The 20,912-nt window shown below is 45.5% G+C and overlaps 1 protein-coding gene across 1 annotated transcript in view; it reads left to right on the top strand.

Annotated features, from left to right (window-relative positions):
• The window catches only part of SMOC1 (SPARC related modular calcium binding 1), a 183,084-nt gene extending 162,553 nt beyond the window's left edge, over nt 1–20,531 (top strand). Inside the window, exons 11-13 of the mRNA XM_074998874.1 lie at nt 7,093–7,337; nt 12,668–12,718; nt 16,493–20,531. Coding sequence (XP_074854975.1) covers nt 7,093–7,337; nt 12,668–12,718; nt 16,493–16,509 — 313 coding nt within the window. The 3' untranslated portion in view covers nt 16,510–20,531. The remainder of the gene's footprint in view (nt 1–7,092; nt 7,338–12,667; nt 12,719–16,492) is intronic.
• Nucleotides 20,532–20,912: the final 381 nt, after the last annotated feature.

Genomic DNA, 20,912 nt, shown 5'->3' with positions numbered 1-20,912 from the left:
GTGGGTAAAGAAAAGCCCTAGAGAATATTTCAGACTTATTTAGCATCCTTTTTTGATTTCTCTGTCCATGTCTGTGTAATCAGCACTCTTGAAAATAAAGCTCACCATAAAGCAGCAGCACTGTAGGGAGGAGAGATGTCCATAAGAACCAACTACTCTTATAAAAGCATTACTTCCCTAAGTCCCCAAAGTATTGTGCATTTATAACCTTTTAATGGAACCCTTTCTGGCAGCATCCTTCACTACCTTGCTTTTCACAATCTTCAGTGAAATAAATCACACTGTTGATTTATTTCAAGCTACAGTGTTAACAGCCAGTGTGCAAAAGGAAAAAGAAACCTTTCAGCAGCCCATTCCAAGTGAGGCACATTACTCCACCACCCAAATATTTTGCATGCCTGCTGCCATAATTAAATGCAAGCAACTCCTCTGGTATAAACTTCCATACACACTGTTATTCAGGCCATCTCGGAAGGGGTGCATCAGTTTTTTTCCATCCTATCACAGTTCTGGTGCCATACATCTTGCAAAGTAGGCTTCTTAGGAATCAGAGACTTTTAAAGTATGTGTTGGGTACAATTTCTGGTTTGGATGTGCAGGTCTGAATAGTCAGGTAACTGCCTTAGTGCAGCTGGTCCTTGCTATACAGTCCTCCCTCAGGGGAAAAAAGTTCTAATACAGTTCAGAAATTTCTAGAAATGATTTAAAATTGTTCTTGGCTCTTTTAGAAAAGGCAAACAAATCTGGGACCCTGTCAGAATTTCTGCTATGTGCCACAACTGGAGTGATTAAAAGTTGGGAGAAAGAGAAAAACAAAAGGATACAAGGAAATGGAAGCAAAGCAATAAATCTTACGAATTCAGTCTCGGGTTGTTAAACTCCTTAATAGAATCATAGATTAGGGTTGGAAGAGCCCTCAGGAGGTCATCTTGTCTAACCCCCTGTTCAAAGCAGGCCCAAATCCAACCAAATAATCCCAGCCAGGCCTTTCTCAAACTTGGCCTTAAATGCCTCCAAGGATGGAGATTCCACCAACTCTCTAAGCAGCCCATTCCAGTGCTTCACCACCCTCCCAGTGAAGTAGTTTGTCCTAATATCCAACCTAGCTCCCTACCCCACCAATGTAAATTGAGACTATTTCTCCTGGCTCACTCCCCGTCTCTCTGTTCCTGCTTTTGGGTCACTCCCTAGCCAGCAGCTCTCTCAGGCATTGGTAGGACATCAGAGTCTATCCTAGTAATTCTTTAGTTTTACTCATCTGCATCCTTTCTTTAGCAACACCTCCAACCAGATGGATTGAAAAAACACTCAGGTTTAGTTCTTCAGACCCTGTTGATGACTGCTCATCCATCTGTCCTAAGAGATGGAAGCTGAATTAACTCTGTTTGTGCCTCTCTGTAACTCTACCAGCAGCCTTGCATTCTTCACCACTTCCTCCCAGCTTGCATGGAACTAGAATAACTTCCTCTGATTTATTGTGTACACAATTGTGGACTTAGTGGTACAGCACATGATGCAGCTTTTGTCCTCGCCAAACAGAGGATGAATTCAAGAGGGAGGTTTCTTAATGGGTTTCAGTGGGGTACATAACATGTATCCCAAAGTGTACACAGCTTTTAGTTTTTCCTGTGCATAGCTTCTCATGGTGATGGGAAAGAAGGTTTGTTCTTATGTGGTCTCACACTAGCAGGCTGTTTATAGTAGGTCTCTAACTACAATCCTTTTGTATTAGACACGGACATTGTACCTATTGTGTCATGCTTGCCTATCTTTGGAGAGTGAGAGGGAAGCGATGGTTTAGTCACTGTGTGTACACATTTCAATTTACTAGCTACATCCTCTGTTTCCGATCACTTAGGAGCACATTGTGCTCTGATCAACACCCACTGCACTCCTAAGGCAGATAATGACGTTGCACATCGTGTAAAAATGCAGTGGTCCTGAGTGGAAGTGATGTCTGACACTACTGCTTTCTTCCACATTATCCTCTATCCCTATTAGCTCTTTGCATCTTGCTAGCAGGACAACTATCTGGCCCTGGGGGCTTAAAGATGTCTCTGTCCAATCTAAAATGTCAGTTTAGGAAATCTGACCTTTTGAAATCTTTTCAGATTCCCCCCTGCTCTGCTTCAGAGTTCAGTACAACAATTTGAATATGCACACACACACGTACGTAACCCCTTTGCTTTGCTGTCCGTTCACCATTTTTGCTAAATAACGTCAATGTTTTAAAGCCCAGGCGGGGATGATTTAATTGGGATTGCTCCTGCTTTGGGCGGGGGGATGGACTTAATGATCTCCTATGTCTCTTCTGTGATGATACTGTGCTCTCATGTAGCGCCTTCCATCCAGAAATCTCAAACCATTGCAACCAATGAAGACTTTCTCCCCATGAGGTGGATGCTATCCCCATTTTATAAAGGGAGATGTAGTTAGGAAAATGATTTGCTCGAGGCAGTACGGTGAGTCAGTGGCAGACCTGGGATTGGCCCCTAGGGACCCTGCTCCCTATTCATACACTTGGACGTGAAGCTCCTTCCTTTGTCAGCACGTAAATATTTATTAGAAGAATGGGTGCCTAAGTAAGGCAATCTCTCTGAGATCTGGTCACTCTCTTCCTTTGAAATGGTGAAATAGACACACGCTTTTCTGAAGACTTGCTTTTTTTGGAAGGTTTGGCTGTATGTTGGGATAGGTGCTTAGGCAGTTTTTTTGTTTGTCTGGTTTATTAATCATCCTTCCTGCATGGGTTGCTTCACCATGCCGCCAGGAGAAAGGCCAGCATGGTTTTGATGTGGTCGGGAGAGTAGGCTGAGGAGACATCCTGTACTGTGTGCATGACTTGTTTTGTTTTGTGTTTTTTGGTGTGGTTTCTTTTTCCCTCATCTTACACAAGCAGTTACTACACCTTTCCAAGAGAATTGGAATATTCAGTGTACTTTTCATGTGGATAGTGCATAGCAGGAGGTGTCCTAGTGCGTTACAGTAACAAACTGAGGAGCTGACACCACTCTGTCTTCTCTAGTCCTTGGATCAGGAGAGAGGCTCAGGATGGGCCTTTGCTTCTATGTATTGATTTGAGCTCTCTTTTTAGGGTGGGAGCAGAGGGTCAGCAGAATGTGTCTCCTCTGAAAGTTGCCAGTCTGTCCCACAGTCCATAAGCAGGATAATTCTAGGCCCAGGTATAATTCAGCTGTTGCAATATAACACTGTTGCACCATAATGCAGCCTTAAAACATGGAGGCCTAGCAATGATACAGGGTCACTTAAAGCCATGTCACACTGATGAACCATGAGCTTCTTTGTGTGGAAACACATATATCTCAGGATGCCAAGACAGTGTGTCATAACCTCACCTTTTATCGTATTTAATAGCAAACCAGGGAAACACTGGACGTTTGAACTGAGCACATCAATACAATGTGAGTTGGTAGATACTGATACAGAAACACTCCTTCTCAGAGGTGTCTTATTTTTTGAAAGTTCAAATATGGTAGCCCTAGAACTCAGATGTTTGAGGGAGCCCTCTGTCTCTTCCGCTCCATTCTCTCTTACGCTGGCCTAGGTCCATGCAGTCAAGGGCAGTTTACCACCTTGGTGACAGCAGCACTGTGTACTCAGTTACAATGTGTGCTAAAGATCAAAACAGGCTTTATTGTCCCTTTCCCACTCCCAGCCCCTAGGTTAAAGTAACCCTTATGGCTTTACCCTCTACCCCTCTTCACCACCATCACCACACTGGCTGGAATGGTCATGTTTGATGTACCCTAGATCTGTGCTTTGGTGAGTTTATATTAACCCTTACAACACAAAGGGCTTCATCGGACCTCTGTATTCTTTACCGGGGAACTGGAGTTGGTTGCATTCCCCAAACTCTCTGTCCCTCACTTCCCCCGCAAGAGGAGCCCCTGCTTCTCACCTTCTATTCCTGTATTTTGAATACAGGGAGACTTCTTCCCTGCCTGGGCTTCTGACCCTATTGAGGGCCACCATTCATCCTTCCAACAGCCAGCGAGAATATCACATTCCCATCCTGTGTCCTCTCAGCTGCTGCTCGGAGTTCTGTGTTCTGTAACTCTGCTACTGGAATGAACTGCCTCAGCCTTATGAAGGGGCTGGGAAAAGGCAGCTGGGCAGGTTGACATGGGTGGGAGGGGAAGTGTTTTTGCAGGTAGGAGGTAAAACCAGTTGGGACTCATCCAGTCAGGGGTCCTAGCCCAGCAACCAAAACCGCTCTCCCTTCTCCACGCCACCAAACCCCAGGTGTTCCCTTGGGTCATGGAAACTAGCCAGTCCTCAGGCAATAGTCCACCTACTTTCCAAAATGGAAAAGCACCAATGAACAAATTCACAAATGCAAGTCACGAGGACTAGCTTGCGTTTTCTTCTGCCTTGGCAACCTGTACTTCATGGGGAGTTTCCAAACTCTGAAAAATGAAGACGGCTCCTTACCTTCACGAGGCTGTCTTTTTGTTTTCTTTGTTCCCATGGCTTCAGTGGTTTGGCTTGTGTTTTGGCTCCAAGAGCTAAGCCAAGCTCCCTGCTTTCTACTGTGCGCTGATCAGGTGATTAATTCTGAGTGCTGGTCTGCCACACAGCCCAGAACTGAATTATGCAAAAGAAATTATCAAGTAAAATCTTTAAAAATTAAGTTTGTAGTTTATTTTGTTTTCCTTGGTTTGTAAGATTTGTTTATATTTGTTGTTTCAGTCTTCTCAAGGATCTGGGGCAGAGGCTGCCCTTCAATAATATGTTTTTATTGCTTGTAAAGCTGCCTGAGAAGCTTGCCAGTGATCAGTCTTCCCCACCACCCTCTGATCACACTCTTCAATGTCACACTGTAACCTCCCCCTCCTTACTGCTCTGAATTAAAGTGCAGCTTGACAAGGCTTTTGTTTTTCACTCACTTAAACAGCAGCTCCTGCTTTGTCAAAGGATACCGAGAAGCCTGAAGGGCTCAAAATATGGCAGCTTTTTTTCACCCTGGCTGTTCAGCAGAGAAAATGTCACGTTTCCTGTTTTTTGAAATATATCCCACTATGACAGAGGCGACTACAGGTTTAGCCTCCCTAGTCTGGGACCCTCAGGACCTGAACAGTGCCGAACCACAGGAGGTCAATGTTGTCTAGCAGCATTGCCAGCACTTCCACTGTTTATTGGGCTCTTAGAAGACATGTAGGGGTTGATTAGAGCTAAATGACAGCACAGAACACGGAGAGCCAGGACTGGTGGTTCTAAAAAACTGTATGGGACCATGGAGACTTGTTAAGTGGACGCTAAGCTAATTAAAATCATGGACTATGGATGTTGCCAGACCAGAGAGTGATGGACGAGAGAGGTTCAACCTGTGGTCTTTAAGATGATCATAGATCTTATTTCAATGTATTCAGGAGCTTCTCCTGTGATGGGATTGAACCCAGGTATTTATACTGTACCCACAAGAGACCAAGACCCCCCACAAGAATCTGAATTTATAATCCACTCAACCTTCCTCCTAAAACTCTTGGAGAGGATTAAAACAGCAGGCTTGGGGTCTGGGCTGCACTTCTGGAGGTCGCTTTATAGCATTGAGCCAAAGGTAGAGCAACACACATCTAACTACTGCTGACTGGCTACGTTCTGGGACTAGCTGGCTGGGCCGTTTCACCCTTGGGAAAGAGACTGAAGTTCTTGTCCTATTTTAAACTGCTCTGCCCCCACTTGCAGTGGAAAGAAAAGGGAGGCCACCTCTGGAAGCTATTCAGCTTTTAGAGCATCATTCCCGTTAGCATTTTTTGTTTCCTCCTCATTGACGACTGATAATTTACTGCTGCTTGGGGAACATGAGCCATTGTTTGGTTTGGGTTTTTTTTTAATGGTTTCAGAAAACCAGTGGCTCTGTTCCCCATGACTCTTCGTTGGTGAAGTAATTGAAATTTAAAACTACTGGTCCTGACCTCTTGGTTTTTTTGCATCAGTTTTTCTGTCTCCCTCCCTCTGCTCTGTTTTCCCTCAGAAGCAGAACTAGAAGTTGCTGTTGCAGGGCCGGAGTTTGAAGTGAGGCAAAATGAGTTTGCCCTTTCGTTGTTCACCAACTTGTGGTGTTTGCCTGCTGTGGTATTCCAAAGGGCCTTAACACAATGTGAACGTAGTTTAAAAAAAAATCCAGGGAACAAAACATGGGAGGTTAGAGCACAGGCATAGACACAACAAAGATGGCCAAAGACTTTTTCGAACAAATAAATGCATCTTGCGTGAAATGAATTCAAGAAGCTGGAGCCTGTTCCTCGTGGTTGGGGTCAATGTCATAGAAATTACTGTCCCACTTACACGTATTGTTCCACTTGCTGGCAGTCTCCACTGACAGACCGAGGACTAAGTAAAAGACTTAGTCAGATCTGAGAAGAGATCTCCCTGGGATAAGGCTGAGGGCAGGCCTGCACTACAGGAGAAGGTTGAATCAAGGTACACAATTCCAGCTGCATTAATGTATGTCGCTAGAGCTGATCTACCTTCATTCAAGCTTCTGTGCACTAAGGGAGGTCAATGGGACCCTACATTCCAATCAACTTCTCTTACTTCTAAGCAGGGGAAGGAATACTGCGGTTGGCAAGGGTTTCCTCTAAGTTTGATTTAACATGTCCCCACAAGACACTCTAAATCAAAGTCCAGAAGATTGACTGCGGCAGAGTCGATCTTCCCGGTAGTGAAAACGTACCCTTCATCACGGTGCTTGAGAGAACGTGACGGGGAGGTTTGTCCTGCTGCTGGCTATGTTGTCCCTGCTCAGTAGACACAGAAAGGATGTCTTTCATTGGGGCTGTCCTCCTCCTGCCTTTTGCTGGTGCTGAAATCCATTCTTTTTCTGCATATGCCCCTCCCAAACCAGTCCTCCTCCAAAAAACTTAATTATAGAGGGAGGAGTTTTGAGACCTGTGGTCACAGGGAGACATTTCTTGAAGGTGCTCAGAAATATTAGCCTCCTAGGCCAGGAGTCTGCTTCTTCTGGGCATAGAGGCAAAATACAACATAGGTTGTCATTGCAAGGGTCAGGGTCAGGCATACGACATTTACGGTCATTAAGGAGAGCCTCCCCGTTATTCTGTTTTCTAGGTTCTCGGAGCCAGATCCCAGCCACACGCTGGAGGAGCGGGTGGTACACTGGTACTTCAGCCAGCTGGACAACAATAGCAGCAATGACATCAACAAGCGGGAGATGAAGCCCTTTAAGCGGTATGTGAAGAAGAAAGCCAAGCCCAAGAAATGTGCTCGACGCTTCGCTGACTACTGCGACCTTAACAAGGACAAGTCTATCTCGCTGCAGGAGCTGAAGGGGTGCTTGGGAGTAAGCAAGGAAGGTGAGCCATTTTCCCTTCAGAAGTGGAGCAGCATGTCCCACAGGGCAGTCAGCTGACCTGAGTTAAAACTAAATCAGCAACATGGCATTGAATGTTGGAGCTGCTCAGCTTACAAGCAGAAAGATGTGGGTTTCTAACCCTCAGCCCTGCAAATGCACTGCATTTGTGTTGTTTTATTACATTACTGACCATTGGTTTTGTGATTGTGCGTCAGGGAAGGAAGGGCATAGCCAGCATGCTTCACCACAGGAACGTCTGTAGGTCTAAGGGCATATGTGGCCATTGGCTACAATTACAGCTCATGGGCCAAGTGTGGTGCGAGAGAGGTGGTACACGCATGCCTTTCTCCTAGTCAGCCCTGTCTTCCATGCCACATGCAATACTTGTTTGCTCCAGCTGAGCAGTGCGTGGGAGGGAGCTTGATTTCATTTGGCTGTTCGCATCTTAACACAGTAGGATCTCAACATTTGCGAGGGTTCAATGTTGTGAAACCCCAACAAAAGTTGAATTTTGTGAATATGGAGAAGCTGCAGCTGCCGGCATTCCCCGGCCGGAGTCCCGGCTGCAGGTGATCCTGCCCAGAGTCCCGATGAGGCTGTGGCTGCCGATGCCCCCTTTCAGGAGCCCCTGTGAGGCTGTGGCTGCCAGCGCTCCCTGCCTGGAACTTAAATGGGGCTCAAAAAAGAGCTAGATAAATTCATGGAGGTTAGGTCTGTCAATGGATAGTAGCTAGGATAGGTCAGAATGGTGTCCTTTAGACTCTGTTTGTCAGAGTTGAAAATGGGCGTCGAGAGGGATCACTTTTGTGATTTACCTGTTCTGTTCACTCCCTCTGGGGCAGCAGTCACGGGTCACTGTTGTAAGACAGGATATGGCGCAAGGTGGACCTTTGGTCTGACCAGTATGGCCGTTCTTATGTTCCTTAATATGTTCCTGTTCTACCCAAGAGAGAGAAGTACAGCAACGACTAAAAAACTGAGACATTTTGCTGTAAATGTCTGATTGCCAATCAATACTTACTTTGAGCACATCTGACCTTTGCGTGTCTCCTGTTGTTGCATGTGGAAAAGATTATGTGTACAGAACAGGGCTCTGACCTTGTTGCATTGCAGAACTCTGTGTACCTACCTGAGACCAGCCAGGTCCTTGGGATCAAAGACAAATGCACGAGTTGAGGTGGGGGAAGGGATGTAGGCACAGTACTGAGCTTTTGAGAGCGAGGTGAAGGATATTACAGAGTGGGGAATCCTGGGCCACAGAATTCTCCTTTGCCATTTCTTCTCTTTTCTGCGTGGTTAGAGATGGCATTAAACCACCTATTAAAGAAGAAAAGTGCTTGTGAAGGATTGAAGGGCAGGTTGGCTCTTCCTCTTTCCTTTGTAATCTTTCTACTTTTAAAAATAGCCAAAAACTCCACACCACTGTGGAGCCAGGAAGTGTAAATTCCATCTTGAGGAGACATACACCCACTAGCTCTGATCAACCCGGTGCACTAACAATAGAATGATAGCCTTTATGGTGCCAGAGCTTGCAACCATGAGTAAACACCTATGGTTTCATGGGATTGTATCATTAGTCTCTCCTCCACTTATGATTAAAAAAAAGCACTTGGGGATGAGAAATAAAGTTGTCTGCCCAGCATAGTAAATCTTTAGTATCAAGGTACCTGGACTTTTCCCACTTAACGTTTTAAAGAGAAGTGGGTAAAATGAACGTCACTACAGGTTGCCCCTCCCTGGTCGTCGCCCTCGGGACCTGAGCAGTCCCAGACCAGGGATTTAGCCAGACTACAAGAAATCCATGATCCCCCTCTGGCCTCCGGCCCTTTCCAGACATTCCTGGCTGCCTTCCGCAGCTCCCTGGCCTTCCTTTCCCAACAAGGCACCAGCCCCTGCTCCCTGGCCCTGACCGCCACTCCCTAGCCCCTGCTCCTTGAACATTGCCGTTCTCCCAGCCACCGACTCTCAGCTACACCCCTGCCCCTCTTCTGGGCCTCTTTGCTGGACCACGTATGTTGCCAGACCAGAGAATCATGAATTTTAGAGGTTCAACCTGTGTCAGCAGCCTAGCTCCTCAGTAGCCAGTTTGCAAAAGGCTTTCTCTAGCATCCCCATGTTCATGTGCAAGTTCTTCCTGGCCTAAAAGGAAGGGCAAACGGCTGCTGTAAAAGTGTTACCATTTAAGATCAGGATGAGAAATAAAGCTTCTAGAGAAATCTGAGTGTTTTTCTTTTGTCCTGTTTTCCACTAACAGGAAGAAGTCTCAGGAACCCCATGTCACCAAGTACCCTTCATTTCTTATTCCTCTCTCTCCTACTCAGGAACAGGCAGAGAAATTTAATTTTGGGATCTGTGTGTAGGGGGTGTCTTCCATCAGCATCCAATATTTTGAACTGGATTAAAATGTAGACATTAAAGTCTAAGAGATGACACAGGCCAGGACTGAGAGGTCCTGGTGCAGATACATGTAAATATATGGGAGTTTTGCACAGAGTTCGTTTGAAAGGCTGTGTGCTGAGGATAGCCATTACGATTTGAAATCTAGAACCCTCTGCTTGTTGGTTGTGCTGTAGGCAGGGGACAGGGCTACCAAACAGGAAGGTCAGAGGTTATAAAGCTTGCTAGTAAGTGACCAGTGAGCTTGTGAACAGATGATTGCAAACCGGAGAGAGTTTAGAGGGGGAGTTGAGAGGGAGCTGGTTAATTTTGACATTCTTTAAAACTTTTATATTAAACTATACCCCAAACTACCATATTTAAATAACCCCGTTTATAATCTAATTATCCATAGAAAATGCAGGCAGAAGTCCAGCAACAGACTGGGGGCTATTCTGTTTATTGCATCCAATGTAACATGTATGATTACTTACCCCATGGCCAGGTGGCATATGTGTGCATTTGGTTCAAGGATCTGCTACCCCTCAGGGATCAATCGTGGGCTTTGGAAGCCAGGGTGACTGAACGGCAGGAGCTGAGGGAGGCAGAGAGGTATGTTGCTGAGGCTTTCTGGGACACTGTAGAATTGTCCCACCTCCAGTCAGACAGCCCTGCACTGTTAAGGAGGATGAAAGCTTCAGGGAAGGAGAGCAATCAATGGAAGCAGAGGGAAACCATTCCATATTTGGGAGCCTCCTTCCAGATGATGATATGGTATCCTCTCGCACTGAGGATGCCTCTTTGGGGCAGGGAGCTACAGTCAGTAGGAAAAGGCAGGTATTCGTAATGCCTGATTTGATCATTAGAAACATAGATATCTGGGTTTTTGATGACCAGGAATTACCATATGGTGACTTGCCTGCCTAGTGTGAAGGTTGTGGATCTCTCAAAGCATCTAGATGGACTTTTATATATAGTGCTGGGGAGGAGCCAGTGGTTATGGTACACGTAGCTACCAATGACATAGAGATGGGTAGGAGCAATGTCCTGGAGGCTAAATTTAGGTTGCTAGGAAAGAGACTGAAATCTAGGACCTTTAAGGTGGCATTCTCAGAAAGGCTTCCAGTTCCACATGCAGGGCCAGGTAGGCAGGCAGAAACTGAGTCTGAAAGTGTGGATGAGATGATGTAGGGAGGAGGGGTTTAGATTTATTATGAACTGGGGAAACTTTTGGGATGGGGGAGCCTATACCAGAAGAATGAACTCCACCTAAACCAAAGTGGAACCAGACTGCTGGCACTTACCATTGAAAAGATTTTGGAGCAGCTTTTATACTAAGAAATGGAGGAAAGCCAATTAGTGCAGAGGAGCACATGGATCAGACTTGTCTTAGAAGGTAGTCTATTGATAGAAAGTTTCTAGGTTTTAGTCAGGAGGAGCGGGTGGAAGAGGATAAAGTATGGGCCAAATCAGAAGAGAAACAATCTAATGAAAAAGAATCGGGAAAGAGTACACACATAATTAGTGACCAGCTTTTAAAGTGCTTATACACAAATTCTAGAATTCTAAATAACATGGGTGAACTAGAGTGCCTTGTATTGGAGGAGGATATTGATATAGTAGGCATCACAGAAACTTGGTGGAATGAAGACACTCAATGGGACACAATAATACCAGGATATAAAATATATCAGAAGGACAGAACAGGTCATGCAGGTGGGGAAGTGGCACTATAAGTGAAAGAAAGTGTAGGATCAAATGAAGTAAAAATCTTGAATGAATCAAAAGGTTCCATAGAATCTCTAGGGATAGAAATTCCAGGCTGTACCAAGAGTATGGCAGTAGGCCTATACTGTCAATCACCTGACCAGGACAGTGATCGTGACTATGAAATGCCAAGGGAAATTAGGAAAGCAATCAAAATAAAAAATCAATAATAGTGGGGGATTTCAGTTATTCCCATATTGACTGGGTACATGTCACCTCCAGACGAGATGCAGAGATAAAATTTCTTGATAGCTTAAATGATTTCTTCCTGGAGCAGCTCGTACAGGAACCCACAAGCGGAGAGGCAATTTTTTGATTTAGTTCCAAGTGGATTGGAGGATCTGGTCCAAGAGGTAACTGTAACAGGACCACTTGGAAATAGTGACCATAATATAATAACATTTTATATTCCTGTGGTGGGAAGAACATCTCAGCAATCCAACACTGTGGCATTTAATTTCAGGAAAGGGAATTTTGCAAAAATGAGAGGGTTAGTTAAATGGAAACTAAAAGGTAGAGTGACTTAAGTAAAATCCCTGCAAGCTACATGGAAGCCTTTAAAAGACACCATAATAGAGGCTCAATTTAAATGTATACTCTAAATTTAAAAACATAGTAAAAGACCCAATAAAGAGCCACTGTGGCTTAACAACCATGTAAAAAAAGCGATGGGAGACAAAAAGGCATCTTTTAAAAAGTGGAAGTCAAATCTTAGTGAGGAAAATAGAAAGGAGCATAAATACTGCCAACTTAAATGTAAAAATGTGATAAGAAAAGCCAAAAACAAATCTGAAGAACAGCTAGCCAAAAACTAAAAAAGCAATACCAAAATGTTTTTTTTAGTACATCAGAAGCAGGGAGCCTGCTTAACAACCAGTAGGGCCCCTATATGATCAAGAGACAAATGGAGCACTCAAAGATGACACTCCCTCTGGGGCAGCTGACATTGGCCACTGTTGGAAGACAGGATACTGGGCTGGATGGACTTTTAGTCTGACCCAGTGTAGCTATTTTTATGTTTTTGTGTTAACTTGCCTACAGTACTGTACGGAACTGCAGTCAGCGATTGTCTGTCTTCCATTGTCATTAGCAGAGTAATCATTGCAATTTCCAAAAATTATCTCAAAAATTCAGAAGAACCCAAAACTGCTCACAGTGCTAAGCAAATAACGTTCTTGGATCTTGCAGGTAGTGCTGGCAGTTTTCCCCATGGAAAAAGACAAGGCATTAACCCTTTCAGTAAGTATTTCATTTTTTCTTCTGTAGCACTCACATCCCTTAAAATTCATGGGGTCCTCCATACCCTCTTGCCTGACATCTATCCAAAGAGCTGACCTTGCAGTCCAGTTTAGAGAGAGAGAAGCTAAAATGCAGAATTTGGAATCGGGGAACATTGTTTCCTTCCCCATCTTTCCAGCCAGCTTGTGTGGTTTTTGGGTAATTTTTTAACTTGAGCCACAGTTTTCCAAATGGGGATAACATCCACTGTTTGTAAAGTATGGTATTAAGGAACCTTGAATTTTACTTCAGACCTTTCTTTATGGTGCTTCCTATCCAAATATACTTACATTTTCTGAAAGCCATAAGTTGCATTTCAAGAATCAGTTGGACAGGGTTAATCTTATTTTGGCCACATAATAAAGTACATGAACCTTTACAAGAATTAAGAAATGCATATTACTTACAATTTGTGGTTGGTAAACATAGGTGTAATAGACTTTTTTAGATATTTTACTTAGTACCAAGCAATAGGCTCTTTAAAAAAATAGCACAATTCAGCATTAGTAAACACACTTTAGTAAGAATAAGCTAAGAATAAGAGTAAGAATAAGCTAATTGATAGCTACTTTGAGATATGTTAATGTGTTTCTAGTGGCGTTCCATAAGGATCTGTTCTCGAACAGATGCTATTTGACATTTATCAATGACCCGGAAGTAAATATAGACTCACTGCTGACTTAATGTTTGTGGACGACACAGAAATTGGTAGAGTGGCTGCTGCTGATGTGGCAGGACAGTCATTGAGCGCAATGTGGGTTGCTTCGGAAGCTGAGCCAATTCAAACAAAATACTTTCTAGTATATCTGCAAGGTCATACCTCCTAGGAACAAGGAGTGTAGGCCAGAGCTACAGAATGGAGGACTGTTCACTGGAAAGCAGTGACTCTGAAAAGGATTTATGGGTCACAGAAAACCAAACTCCTCAGCATAAACTCTGCCAAAAATTGGCTAATGTGATCCTTACATGTATAAATAGGAGAGTGTGGAGGTAATTTTATTTTGTAAATCGCATTTGCAAGACCAATAGTGAAATGCTGTGCAACATTTTGAAAAGGATTGTGAAAAACAGAATGGGTTGCAGAAAGAGCCGCCAGGATGATTTGAGGGATGGAGAAAAACCCTTAAAATGAGAGACTCACAGCTTTGGGATGTTAACTGTAACTGTTAACTGGTTAATTGTTAACAGATAGGAGTGGGAGCACTGTGGGTAAGGAGTGCTCCAGTGTGGCTGACAAAGCAGGCGCAGCTCCCAGCCACAGACAGAAACTGCTCCAGCTGGGGCAGGAGTGCATTCACCCTTGGCAGCACCACAGGAAGTGATGCTCCAGCCAGGCCAGAGCAGCCCTGGTCCTCAGCGTGCAGCAGATGGAGGCACTCCAAACCAGGTGGAGCAGCCCCTGTCTGCAGCAAAGGGAGGCAATCCACTCCAGCTGGTCTGGAGCAACATCCACAACTCCCCACTCATTTAACAGTTAACCAGTTAAACCTAGCATCTAACTAGTTAACTCCACTAAACAGGTTTTTCCATCCCTATTACAGCTCTCTCTGTTCAGCTCAGCAAAAATAAGATTCAGAGGTGACTTGATCAATGTACAGGTCCTTTCCTGGGGAAATATATTTTAATCAAGTATATAAAAGCATAACAAGAGTCATTAGCTGGAAGCTGAAGCCAGACAAACTCAGACTGGAAATTAGGCACACATTTTGAACAATGGAGTTCATAACCCTGAGAACAAACTCCCAAGGGAAGTGGTAGATTCTCTGCCTCTTGGTGTCTTTGAGCTAAGGTTTGGGGGTGACTGTTTGGAAGAAATGATTTAGTCAGGCACAAGTTATTGGGCTCAGTATTGTGTGAAAAGCAGCACGCTGTGTTATACAGGAGGTGATAAAATGGTCCCTTTTGGCTTTGAAGTCTCAATCTATGCAAACAATGGAACAACCTGTCACCCCTTTCCCATGGATTATTACGTTTCTTCTGTGTTCTTATATTGATTCTTGTATCTTAATATTTCCCATGTAACTATAACCCCTGGAATGTCAGTCAGTTGACAGAAGAATTTTTGTTAAAATATTTTGGTATTTTCTTCTAATTGCTGTTGCCTAATATTTTGTCATGTACTGTTTCTACTCTCTTTTCAAGCAAGTCCAAATTTCAGACCGGGGCAGTTTTCTAATGAACTGTAACTCAGAATGACCTTACTTCAGACTTTGCAAGAACATGCCCCTTGGCAGTTTTCAGTCCCCTGTGAGCTCTCTGTTGCATAGGTGGAACATGGTCACTAAGCAACCATGTAGGGAAGTGCTGCTCCTGTCCCCGACTGGCCACCTCTGCCAGTCAGTACAGAAGGGGGCAGAGTTATAGTTCTGCCACCTTCCTGCTATAAACCCTTTGTGTACCCATAAAAGGGCCAGCCATGTGAACAGCATCTATATGCGTGTCTTGACTAACAAGAAGTAGAGTGCGGTACTGCAGGGCAAAACGTGTTACTCCGTTAAAGTAAAGGGATACTTTGTCTCTTGCTCATTTCCTGTTAAGCAAAGACAAATGCATTTGTGAAAGTAGCAGCTTTTCTTCTAGCAGCTCTCTCTGTCTGGCTCTGTGCTGCTCTGTGGGATTCCTTATCTCAGAGACTTGCTGTTATAGCCACATGGCAACCGTTTGTCGCTTCAGGATTTCATAACAGCAGTAGATCTGAACAATCCTGGTGTGGGGAGGGCGCAATTGTCCCAGGGCCCAACAATTCCAAGAGGCCTGGGGCTCCCAGCCACTGCTACTGTGGCAGTGGTGGCAGCCTGGGCCCTTTAAATTGCTGCTGGAGTGCTGTTCTGCATGGCCCTGAGGGGGAAGAGTCCAGAACAGGGATCCAGGTGGCACTGAGGCCTGGTTGCCCTGACCCCACTCCTTCTGCCCAATGCCCTCTGTATTCTGGGTGTGCAACACTTCCCCCCGGCTCCTTACCTATGGCAGCTGTTGGCCCAGCTGGATCTGAACATCAGTACAACCAGCTAAGCAACCCCAAGGCACCTGAAGTGCTGTGGCTCCCCCAGGTCTTGGCAGAGCCCTGTGGCTTTTTAAGTATTGACATCCCTTCCCTTCAGCTGAATCTATGCTCTGAGTTCACGGGGTTTCCTAAAACCCAGCATTAATTTTGGAGCTGGGCCTTGAGCAGCACGGTGGCCTTGGGAGCAGGTTGTCCAAGAATACCTTTGTGAGGGGTGAGGTTTCTGGGTCCTGCTGCTGGAGGGCTGGGGAGAGGCTGCTCTGACTTTCTGCTGAATTCCTCGCAGATGTGCTGGGTGGGGAAGGAACCCAGATGGCCACCGTGGGAGATGATTTACAGTGGTAGTGCAGTGAGAGCTCTATCCTACGTTCCCTAGAAATGGAGGGAGTGCTGCCCTTCAGTGGGAAGCGCCTGGGCCTGAAATGGAAGAGAGGGCCTGGTTGTTCTGCCTGGACCATTCACCCATTCTCCGGCCGCGAATGAGCAGTGCTGGTTTGTGTGTTAACTATGCAGCCACACCTAAGGCTGTATGTATGAGACTAATCCAAAGCTGCCTTCTCCACAAGGCTGTTGCTGATGACGTCCCAGTCCTTATCAGCCTGCAGCTCACCATGAAACTTTTGTCCTCCAGAACTCTCTTCTGTCACCGGCTGTCTGCAATTTTGGTTTTCACTTTGGTTTTCCTCTCTTGCCTCCTCCTACCAATTTTGTGTCTGACCCACCCCCTTCAGTAGGACGCCTGGTCTAGAAGCAGATCTGAACAGAAGACAGGAGACCACCCAAGGATGGACAGACGGACACCTTGCTGCCTGCCTTGCATGCTTGTGGCTTTGACAACATCCAGCGTAGCAGCAGTGGCACCCAGAATGTTTGCACTTTTTAAAAATGATTGGTTTGGGGTTTTTTGTTTTCTCTAATGCCATTACCTAATACTTCAGAGAGGGGGAAAATGAAAGCATGACTTTAAAAAAACAAAAAGAAACTTGGCCAGCTACTGACAACTTAAGTTTCTGAAATCACGGGGACTCAAGAAGAAAGATTTTTATATACTGTATATAAATATATATGTAAATTGTACAGTTGTCTTGTACAGGGGTTGGCGTCACTGTTTGCCTGCCCCTCAATTTTCATAAGCCGTTACAGCTAACAGGACAGACTCCTGGAATCCGGTAATGCAGTGAAGTTTGCAGTCTCCTGGCCTGAACTGCGCTCTCACTAACATTTCCAATTGCATAAAAGCAAGTTATGAGCATAGCTTGTGTTCATAAATGTGCACTGGTGGTCCTATGCAGTAGTCCAGATGCTTCTTGGGAGTTACTGAATATACCCAGCTGCTGCTGGAGTTGAGGGACCACTGCAGTGAGCAGGATAAGGCCTTTGAGAAATCAATGCTCCTTTCCATCCCCATACTACAGAACTGCTGATGAACAAGCACAAATGGGTGTGAAGCTCAAACCTGAGGCACAAAGATAGCGCCAGGAGGAGCTGCAGATTGGGTAGTAGTGATCAACAGCCCTGCTGCCAGTTCAGGCAAGGAAGATGTGCACAGCTGATGCTGCATCTTGGGACTCTAGTGGCACCATGAGCACAAGGAGGATACCAAGAATAGGGAGGCTTGGTGCAGTCCAGGGAAGTGAGGGGGAAGGAAAGAAGTCCTGCATCTTCACATAGCAAAATGTAACCCTGGAAATACACCGTGTTCATATGTAAGAATACAAAAGACAAAGCATGAAGTAGCTCAGCAATGCCTCTGAGCCCCTTTGCAGTCTGCTTAGTGCTACAGTGAAGAGATGAGAGCACATCTAAAAAGGATGGAGAGAGATGGTTCTCAGTAGTGACTGATGGCAGAATGAGGAGCAATGGTCTAAAGTTACAGTTGGGGAGATATAGGTTGGATATTAGGAAAAAATATTTTACCAGGAGAGTGGTGAAGCACTGGAATATGTTACCAAGAGAGGTGGTAGAATCTCCATCCCTAGAGGTTTTTAAGTCCCAACCTGAGAAAGTCCTGGCTGGGATGATTTAGTTGGGGTTGATCCTGCTTTGGGCAGGGGGCTGGACAAGATGACCTCCTGAGGTCCCTTCCAGCCTGAGGATTCTATGATTCTATACATCAATACCACAAGAGACCAGTCCCTGGGAGTCAGTAGCACCCATGATGCTATATGTTCTGATGTCTCTAGTGGAAGCCGTAATGACACACACTATTAAAATGGTAGAAATATTAAAGCTTGTACAAGCTGCTGCTTTCGGAGATTACGGTGACCATTTCAGCCAGGGGTGCTTTGGCCAAAGTGACCGTCTTGTGGAATCTGTGAAGGAGTCAGCTAGATCTGTGCATTAGGCAGTAGGCTGCATGGAGCATGGCAGGTTGCATACCCTGAGTTTGCGCATCTCTAGCTGTTGGTCCATGTGCATGTGGGGCATAGGGGGACGCGTTATTTACATCAGCTTCTCAGATGTCAGACACATGCTCTTCTGCCGCTCAGATGTGGGCCACAGCTTTTATACTCATCTTTCATGCACATCTTCTCTACCCAAACTAGACTTGCCAACCGCCCAGGGTTCTGGAGACTCTGGGAATTAAAGCTTAACATGCAATTAAAGATCGGTCGTGTAATGCACCCCCAACCCCTAGGAATATGTCCAAACAAAACTGGCAACTCTCTGCTCTGGCTGTTTGCACTCTGCTGCAGAAGGAGGAGCAGCTCTCTGGTGACATTGTTATCCATGTAACTTGGCGGGTTTGCCCAAAAGGTGGCTGCTGTGTTGTTGCATATAATGTGGTGAGTGAGATTTCTCTCCTCGCTCACTTGTATCCTCCCAGCATGTGATCTGTTCCCAAGCTATTGAGCAATGGTAAGCAGGCACCAGTTTGGGTTTGCAATGTGTCCTGCCTTGGGAAAGCTCTGTGTGCAATACCATTGAAGTGCCCTGAAACGGGGACCGAGGTAGTGCAGATTTCCTGCCGGGCTGCTCTTGGGTGACCCCACAACATCGCCTCCCAGCAGCACTGAGTTGCAGCATGGCAGAGCAGGGCTGCATGGCTGTACAATGTGGTGATGTGACTTGGCACACTCCCAGACAACTGCAATGACGTTGCTTGGTGACAACAGTGTGTGCTGAACAACTCGCGTCCCAACCCAAACGTCCTGATGTCTCAACACCAGAAGTTCGCACCACGTGGTTTGCTAATTAAACGGCGAGGGAGCAGGGCTCAGTTGCAAAAATCAATTGCTCATGGGGTTCCAGAGCCTGAGCAGGTTTAAGGCTGGTCATAGTGTTCAGTTGTTTTTTCAATCCAGACCAAACAAACTCTTCATACGTGGCTGCCCGCAGCACAAATCTCGCAAGCCCTTTGTAAGGAAGAACCGTTATCTGTATTGAACAGCAGCCGCCGCTGTCGTTTCTCATTATAAATCACATACGTTGTATATGCTCTCCTTGCTTTTTCTTTGTATGCACAGGACACTTGGGGCAAAGGGGCGTGTGTGCACTGAAATGATTTAGTTTAGTGTATAATGAGAAATGTCAGTTTCCTCCTCTAATTCTGCTATTGGAATAAGGAAGGAACCCAACTTTTTAAAAACTCCTTTTCTTTGTATATTAGTTTTAGGAATGAACTCTGGCTGCTGTTCTCACTTCTGGCTGCAGCCAGCATGAACAGAGGGTTGCCTGCCGGGGCAGGCAGTCTCATAAAGGTTTCTGAGAGCAGTGAATCTTTATTAGCAGAAGAGAGTTGGTAAAGATGGCCATTGCCCATTTGCTTGGGGCAGGAAACCTCTTAAACTCAGTCTTGATGGCTGACACTCTGCTAAGACTCACTGTATCTTTCCTGCCAGTAACTTTGAGCCACTGAGCATCTGTTGCCATGTAAACCCTTCTGTACCCCTTGTCCTGCTGTTCGCCCTGCTGTCTCTAAAGGGAGCTTCAGAAACATTCGTCCACCACTTTTCTGCAAGATAGTAGTCCGCACACCTTTTCCAAGGAAGCCAAGCTCCTGTCTGCTTGTAGGACCAGTCTCAGAACCTGTGGGTTCTAGGGGAAATCTGCCAGGGGGTCGCCTCCCAGTCTGGCTCTACTGATGGAGTGGGAAGCGAGCGGTACATGGCTCCCCCTTCCATTCCTGTTGGAGAATGAGTCCCAGCAGCACACTGAGTTGCTAGGTTTGCGTAAGATCCTGAGCAATCTCTCGCATGGCTTGTACTTCACATTGCTGTGTACATGTGAGGCTTTGAGTGATCCTGTGTGATAGGGCCAAAATTACAGCACAAATGTCGTCTAGCATATTGGGTAGTCACCCAGACTATCCTGGCTCTGTGGCATAAATCAGTCATTCAGTTGTCCACAATGGCTGCCGCGCTCACATAAAGTTTCTCCCAGAACTGAAACTACAAATGTTTGCAATAAGTCCTGCAGTGGCAACACTGACAGTCCTACCAGAGAACCAAGTGCCACGCTGGTCTGAGGAAAGGTGTAACTGAGTATATCCTTACCCAGAAGTAATGGGCCACATGCTGTTCTCCATTAAGTTGGTCGGTTAGACCACTGTATGTGAAAACAGAACTTTGTGCCTGTCTCACTGATCCTATTAAATTCTTCTGACTGTGTTCATTGCTGCTGTGAGAAAGAGGGGGCAAAACAGCCAGGACAAAGGAGCTGATGCCAAGGGCCCCATGACGTAAGTCTATATCCAACATTGGCCTTGTTGAAGTGGGAGACGCTTGCTTGAAAACTGATCACCAGTGAAGTACATTTTGGTATTGGTCCCCCCCACCACCCCACACACCCAACGGTTCTGTTGACAGCATTGTGTGTTGCAGTACTAGGTTTGGTTTGTAATAAAATAGATAAATATTGCTTCGGATTCTTGTGCTAGTTTCTTGTGGAGATTCAATTTCCAGAATTCACCCCCCTTCCTCCTCATCACACCCTGGTGGTTGCCCAGGCAAAACACTGGGGGATGGGACCATTTCTCTTCACAATGGTCTCTTCACAGCAACCAGTAGGTTATTTTGATCCACCTGGGGTGCAGCCTGACACGTCACTTTCACATGAAGGGTGAAACGCACCCAATAGCTCAAAGTGAAATCTCTTCAAAAGTAACAAGACGCCCTGTGGCACCTTACCGACTCTCAGCTATTTTGGAGC

The sequence above is a fragment of the Carettochelys insculpta genome, chromosome 6 (genome assembly GCF_033958435.1).
Source record: "Carettochelys insculpta isolate YL-2023 chromosome 6, ASM3395843v1, whole genome shotgun sequence".
Classification (NCBI taxonomy): Eukaryota; Metazoa; Chordata; order Testudines; family Carettochelyidae; genus Carettochelys; species Carettochelys insculpta.
This window is presented reverse-complemented; position numbering and strand designations above follow the sequence as displayed.